Source organism: Balaenoptera musculus, chromosome 9, assembly GCF_009873245.2.
Source record: "Balaenoptera musculus isolate JJ_BM4_2016_0621 chromosome 9, mBalMus1.pri.v3, whole genome shotgun sequence".
NCBI classification, from domain to species: Eukaryota; Metazoa; Chordata; class Mammalia; order Artiodactyla; family Balaenopteridae; genus Balaenoptera; species Balaenoptera musculus.
The window spans coordinates 45,366,828-45,373,898 of NC_045793.1; the positions used below are offsets into that span (position 1 = coordinate 45,366,828).

Consider the following 7,071-nt stretch of genomic DNA (forward strand, 5'->3'; position numbering starts at 1 on the left):
GAGACGCAGACCACTTCCGGCGTAGCCATGGCGGCTAACGCTACAACCAACCCGTCGCAGCTTCTCCCTCTAGGTAACCGTTGTCGTGTTGGGGTGCCGGGGCGGGGAGCTGAAGGTTAGGGTCGGGGCCCGAGGGGCAGCGCAGCCCCTGGCTGAGTGTTAGAAAAATGTATATGACCAATTGTTTTCTTTCTCGGCGGCTCTCCTCTAGGCTCCAAGTCTCTGCGGCCTTAGGCCGCCCACGTCTCTTCGGCGTGGTGGGGTTTTCTCGAGGCAGGGACTTTTGACTCCCCAGACCAAACCGTCACCGGAAGAGGTTCACGCTTAGTGAATAAGTCGTCGGCCTTCTTTGTTGTGAGCTCGCCTTTCAGTAGTGGATAGCAGTACCGTTCTTCAACCTAGCATTTAAAATCCCCAGATTAGGCCCTGTTGCTTGTCTGGCCAGTTGTTGAGAGAGGCACCAGGATCTGGACTGCGCCTTAAAAGAGGACTCTGGAAACTAGCTTTTATTGCCGTTCATTTATTCAACAGTTATCGCGCCTCTGTGCACTGGACACCATGATTGGGCACTGTTGAACAAACTAAAATCACGGCCGTTGCCTTCAGATAGCATACAAACCAGTGTAGGAGACAGGATACCGGGCAAATAAACATCGTACCAAATAACGCTAAGCCTGCTGAAGAGATGTTCAAGCTGCTGTCAGACTACAGAGGATAGACTTTTGGGGGGTGGGGGAGACGTAGTGACAAGAAGGGATCTCTGGTGAAGACAGGCCTCTCTTTTAATATTTTGTATCTGAAGGGTGATTGAGCTAGTGGGTGTGGCCGTGATTGTCAAGTGTCATGGAACAAACTCTTTTTGAATGATCAGTGTATGCCAGGCAGTGTCCATTGGGGATACACTGATGAGTAAAAACAACCACCGTCTCTGCTCTCATGGACCTTAGAGTCTGGGGGGCGGGGGTGGGGTTCATATGTCAATAAGGTAACCTAAAGTAATATTAAGCCACAACCATGATAAATTGTTACAAAGGAGGAGTAAGTGGAGAACAGGGAAAACTTTCCTGTTCATAGAATGATGAACAGAGACATGTAGTGTAAGACCTAAAGTTTTCGAGTGAATACTTTTCTTGGCTTATCTTTCACCATATGCAAGTAATAAGTGCCAGTAGGCACTCACATATTTGTTGAAGTAACGAATGGGCAAAATAATCTTTTCTCTCCTCTTCCCCCCCCACCTTTTTTATTGTTAAAAAAAAATCCATAGAGCTTGTGGACAAGTGTATAGGATCAAGGATTCACATTGTGATGAAGAGTGATAAGGAGATTGTTGGCACACTTCTGGGATTTGATGACTTTGTCAGTATCCTTTTAAAAGTTGGTAGTATGGTTTTTTTTTCAGTATTTTAAAAAAAGAACTGTAGGCAATCAGTACTTACGGATTATTATAATAAAAATTAATTTATTCTCATGGAAATTGTGATAGTGTTTTAAGAGGTGCGTGTACTGAAAGAAGATGAAATTCTTACCAATCACAAGCATTTTGAATTTGAGCCATTGTGTTCAATGTTATAATTAAAACTGAACAAAGGCAGAAGCCAGAGTAAATTTAACTTGGTATATTTATTTTCTTAACACCAAATTTCAGATATGGTACTGGAAGATGTCACTGAGTTGTGAGTAGTGTTAAAAATTAAGGAATTGGGCAGGGGAATCTCTTTTTAATTTAAGGCAGTTTTAGTACTGTTGAGTCAGTAAAATGATCTGTTGAGTCAGAGAACACTGCCTATTCGAACTACTCTAAAGATAGAAGTTTTACCTAGTCATGTTAGTAAAATTGGATTGGAGGATTATTACCTTTATGTAATTGTCACTAAATTGCTAGGAAATTAGTAGAGACAAAGCTTTAAGGTAAAAGGTACTAAAAACAGCCAGAGATCTTAGGGCTCAGGTCAAATAAAGGAACTGATAATAAGAGCATTTAATGCTTTAAATTAATTATTCTACAACTTATATATAATAGAAAATGTAAATGATGCTTCAGTTATATTAATTATAAAGATGGTGACCAGTAGCTCTGCTTTCAGATTTGAATTAATTACAGATTGGTATAATGGATAGGAATCAGTAGTAAATAATAGTAAAAAGAGTGAGGATAGTAAACGTTTTATTTCATATTTGATCTCCTTGGCAAGTTTCACCTTTTTAGATGAAGATCAGCCCTAGTGGATGTGGATCTTAGGCCAGTCAGTCCACTCTGTTGCCTTTGGGGAAGAATTTACATCACCCACTTTGTCTCTGAAGTGTTGATACAATTGCCTGACCTCATGTTCATTTATATATAATTAACCTTTAATCTATTTGTTTAGTGAAATCACACCAGAAGGAAGAAGAATTACTAAATTAGATCAAATTTTGCTAAATGGAAATAACATAACAATGGTAAGACACAGTAAAGCTATTTTATTTAGATGTTAAGCCAATTTTGTGGGGCAGGGATTATAGAACTAACTTGCTTGACTAAATGCTCATGGTCCAGTGGTGCTTAAGATGGGAAAGGGGTGCTCTGGTGGTCAGGGCTCTATGGCCAAACTGTTGAAGATGACATTAGGCCTAAGATTAGTTTGCTTGTGCTTTTTAATCATTTATTTTGCCAAGAATCATTGTTGAGACACTAAGTATTAATTGATGATGTTGGAATTGTAAACAGCAGTGACATGGAGAAAATGGAAATATGGGGGAGGGGCAAAGAGGCGTGACTCTGATCAATGAGGAGCTCTCAGTAGGGGTTTTTAGATTATGTAGTACTAAACTAAATATTAAACTTTTTCCTCCTTTGCAGCTGGTTCCTGGAGGAGAAGGACCTGAAGTATGAATGGATTTCCTTGACTTATGCTAGATTCTGTTTTGTCTTATAATGACAACAAAATAGAATTTTTTTTTAAAACTTTTTAACGTTTGTATTCTGTGAAGCCAAGTTTTCCGTTAAAGGGAAATGCTTTGAAGATGCATTGTAAATGCCTGTTTTTGTAAGTTAATCATGATTATGTTGGAAAAAGAAGAACAGTTTGTTCTTTGAAGACAAAAATAAAGGTGTTTTTGTTAACCGTCATTTTATTTATTATACTGCAATAGCCAGTGGTTGTAGTTACTTTGTCACTTGCTTTCCTGTCATTTTATGATTATTTGCTTCCTCATTTAGGTGACCATTTGATTCTCAAAGAAAAATTGTTCCAAACAAAATGATGAGCTTTTGATTTTGAACAGGTGCATTAAAAAAACCTGAAATGATTACTTACAAAATTCAGTTCAAACTCTGATGCTTTGAAATGACGATTTTTCTACTGAACTCAAGTTCCATTAACTCCTATTAAAAACAAACAAGCAAAATACACAGGTAATATATGCACATTGTAGAAGTGCAGATAAAGGAAAAAGGAAAATATTAATCACTTTGCTGTATATCCTCTTAGACTTTCTTAATATACTCTCAGTACACATTTTATTTTTACAAAAACTTACTCTTCCCGAATGTACTGTTTTGTAGCCTCCATATAAGACTTTTTTTTAAATTTAAATGGGGAGAATCTTTCCATATCAAATATTTTGGCAACATTAATGTGTGCGTAGTATTTTATTAAATGGGTTTACCATAACTTATTTAGCCTTTTCTTTATTACTGGCCACAGTAGTCTAACTAAATCTTTATACATTTTTATTTTTCTTAGAATAAATTCATAAATATGTAAGGTCAAAGGATAGATATTGTCATGTTGCCAACAAAAAGTTTGTGCCAACCTACATACAGTTGTAGTTTTTCATAGTACCTTCACACACTTACCAACGTTGGCTATGTTCTATTTTCTCCTCTCTTTGCCATTGTGATAGGCAAAACCTGGTATGTTTAAATTTTTAAAAATTAATTTTGAACTGATTAGTATTTCGTGAATTACTTATATGAGGGTTTTGCCATTGAGATACTGTTCTTCTTCTTACTAATCTGTAAGAATTCTTAATAGGTTACTCTTAATCATGCATTTTGCAATAACTTCCCCAGTTTGTAGTTTGCCTGTTGGTACTTTTGTTTGTTTGTTTGTTTTTATTTTTGGCTGTGTTGGGTCTTCGTTGCTCTGCGCGGGCTTTCTCTAGTTGCAGCGAGTGGGGGCTACTCTTGGTTGTGGTGCATGGGCTTCTCATTGCAGTGGCTTGTTGCGGAGCACGGGCTCTAGGCACGCGGGCTTCAGTAGTTGTTGCGCAGGCTCAGTAGGTGTGGCTCGCGAGCTCTAGAGCGCAGGCTCAGTAGTTGTGGCGCACGGGCTTAGTTGCTCCGCTGCGTGTGGGATCTTCCTGGACCAGGGCTCGAACCCATGTCCCCTGCATTGGCAGTGCTGTGTTCTCAACCAAGTGGGAGAGAGTTCCGGTGCTTTTTTGCCACATAGCTTACACACTTTCCTTTTTCAGGAAGGTGAGACTAAGCCAGAAGACTGTATACCAGATGTCCCAGGCAATGAACATGCCAGGGAATTTCTGGCCCATGCACCAACCAAAGGACTTTGGATGCCACTGGGGAGAGAAGTCAAAGTCATGCAGTGAGTGTGGAAGGGTTTCAAGTAGCACCCTCAATACGTGCAAGTTATAGACTACCATTTACAAAAAAGTTCACTTATTTAATTTGTTCTCACCACTGCGCTGTTAAAGTCAGGGTACGATCTCTATTCTATAGAGGAAGCCGCCTAACGTGTTATTAAGTGGTACAAGGTAAGAGGCAGAGCAGTGCTTTGACTCCAGGGCTTCTGGCTGCAAGGGCAATGGACTTCCACAGGGCTGTAGCTGCCTGCAGAGTATATGCTTCAGTAATATGCCTGTAATAGAAAGGATATTCCGTGTTAAGGTTTTATGCAGGTAACCTGAGAGGAGCTCTGGGCCACAGAGGGCGGGTCTGGAACAGGTAGAGCTCTGTGTGCACACCCTCCACCGCACCAGAGCAGCAGCACCTTCATCCAGCGTAAGACGGCGTTTGAAGAAGGGGTACTGCTGCCTTTAAAGACATTTGTTTGTAAAAAGATTTTTCATGCACACAATTAAAATAGTGTTTCCCAGCCCCTTTCCTTCATTCCCCTCACCTCCAAGGGACCACCTCAACCTCTTTTAAGAAGGTTATTTTGAAGTTTAGCTCTGGACTAAACAAGGACTAAACATACCAAAGGCAAAAAATTTGCTCATAAATTCACCTTGTTTTTAAAAATCCCTTCCAAATCACTGAGTGTGAATCAAAGTCGTAACAGCCAAGAGTTAAGATGTGACAGTACCCCAACCTTTAAGTGGAAATGGTAGGCTTAAATATTTCTTGAGTCTAATGGTTTTAGGACTAAGACTGGAACTTACTTAAACTTCCCTGGGGCCCTTATGCATCCCATTCTTCACTTACCTGCTTTGCTTCATTCTTTGCACCCCAGAGGTAATCATCTCCCAAAGCTCTCCTTTGGGCCCTCCCTCCCTCCCCACTCCTGTCAGCTGTGCCCCCACCAGTCATAGGATGGTCCAAACTCAAGCTTCAACCAGGTGTGGGGAGGCTGCTAGTCTAGTCCCTCAATCTCACCATTTTATGCCCCTCCCACCATAACCTACACAGCAAAGCAAAACAACTTCTCTTCCCAACTTCTGACTCCAGACTTTTTTTTAAGATTCAGTTCTGTTAGTCCTCTCACGTATCTTTTACTCCCATGTGAATCAAAACCCTCACCACTTGGTTTTGTTGAATAAAACTGGTTTTCAGCCATATAGGCACTCTTCACTCTAATTTCTCCTATAAAATGCTGCTGGTTGAAATTCCTATGGCACATTTGTCTCATTTCTCTACTCAATCTGGATTAGCCCCTTGCCTACAGGATAATAATCTACAAGTGAAGAGAAACACTACTCCTTTACCCCATTCTCCTATTTCCCAATTCCTCTGCCAGTCTTCCCTTCTCTGGCAGGATGGTCTCAAGAGGAACCCTGCTCTGGTGGCGCATTTGAGCTCACGCTACTGTCTCCATTCCCACTCCGAACTTGCTCCTCTTTTGTCTCCAAACCACAGAACGTAAAACTGTGTCAAAATTCTCTGCCTCCACATGGACTGCCCATTCTCAGCAATCCAGCTAGACTGATGTCCTCCTGACTATCTCAGCTCAACTCTCCTTACTGCTATCCCAGTAAGCTTACCCAGCTCTCTATCACCTTCTACTAGAGCACTTCGTTTCACATTACATTGCAATTTCCTAGAATGCAGGAATTCTAACTTGGGATTCTCTTTGCAAATCCTATGAATGTGGGTACCTACAGCTTAAGTGAAAACATACTTTAAAAATGGAGAAATACTGTTGATTCACAGCTGCCTTTGCATCCAGGACCCAGTATGGAACCACCACAGACAACCAAATAAGATGAACCCACTAGTCACTTACATTTCAATGATTTGTGAGAGGCTCTCCTGGACTCCAGTCCCTCTGGCTTGAGCATAGTATGTTTTCTTCGGAGGCTGACACCAGTGCTTTCATAGCCATCCTGTCGTTTCAGCTGGTAAACCACAGGGACGACGTGCTCATATTCACCACCAGCTTGTAATAACCTGTACTTATTTCTGGTGGTCCAGACCATAAGTTGGGGAGGGACAGAGCACTCAGGTGGCATCCTCATTATCCTTCCAGCCTTCAGATAAGACCTTCCTTTGGAAGATGTCAGAGGGCCCTGTGGACTCACTTCTTCAAGGAGGCATTCTACCTCATGCATTACATCTTCAACTTCCAACTCAGAGTCTTCTGAATCCTCAGGAAGCACAATGGTCAAGGCAGCACTTTTCTTCAACAAATAGGCTGTCTTAACATTTGAGAAGCTGCTCAGGTCTTTCAGCTTCCTGCCTTTCACAATCTTTTTAATCTCTGCACACCTTTTCAAGTTCTCTTTATGCACCTCCCCAATCTCATCATTCACGATCACTTCATCTCTGTCTGCGCTTAATTTCCTATTTGTGACCGGCTTTTTCCATGACCCCTTGGTTTTGCAGTCTGGTGAGGTCCCTTCATCTCTGGA

General features: G+C 41.1%; 1 protein-coding gene across 1 annotated transcript; it reads left to right on the forward strand.

The window, feature by feature from the left end:
• Positions 1-3,102, forward strand: LSM5 (LSM5 homolog, U6 small nuclear RNA and mRNA degradation associated). The gene is made up of 5 exons (XM_036862766.1): positions 1-73; positions 1,268-1,363; positions 1,649-1,676; positions 2,370-2,442; positions 2,843-3,102. Exons 1-5 carry the CDS (start codon positions 28-30, stop codon positions 2,873-2,875), a joined length of 276 nt encoding a protein of 91 aa, XP_036718661.1. The 5' UTR covers positions 1-27; the 3' UTR covers positions 2,876-3,102.
• Positions 3,103-7,071: the final 3,969 nt, after the last annotated feature.

Bases quoted from the DNA above. Each gene is read 5' to 3' on its own strand.
- LSM5 (XM_036862766.1), top strand. From the start codon at position 28: ATGGCGGCTAACGCTACAACCAACCCGTCGCAGCTTCTCCCTCTAG. The intron at 74-1,267 runs GTAACCGTTGTC...AAAAATCCATAG, and splicing joins GTCGCAGCTTCTCCCTCTAG to AGCTTGTGGACAAGTGTATA. The intron at 2,443-2,842 runs GTAAGACACAGT...CCTCCTTTGCAG, and splicing joins ATGGAAATAACATAACAATG to CTGGTTCCTGGAGGAGAAGG.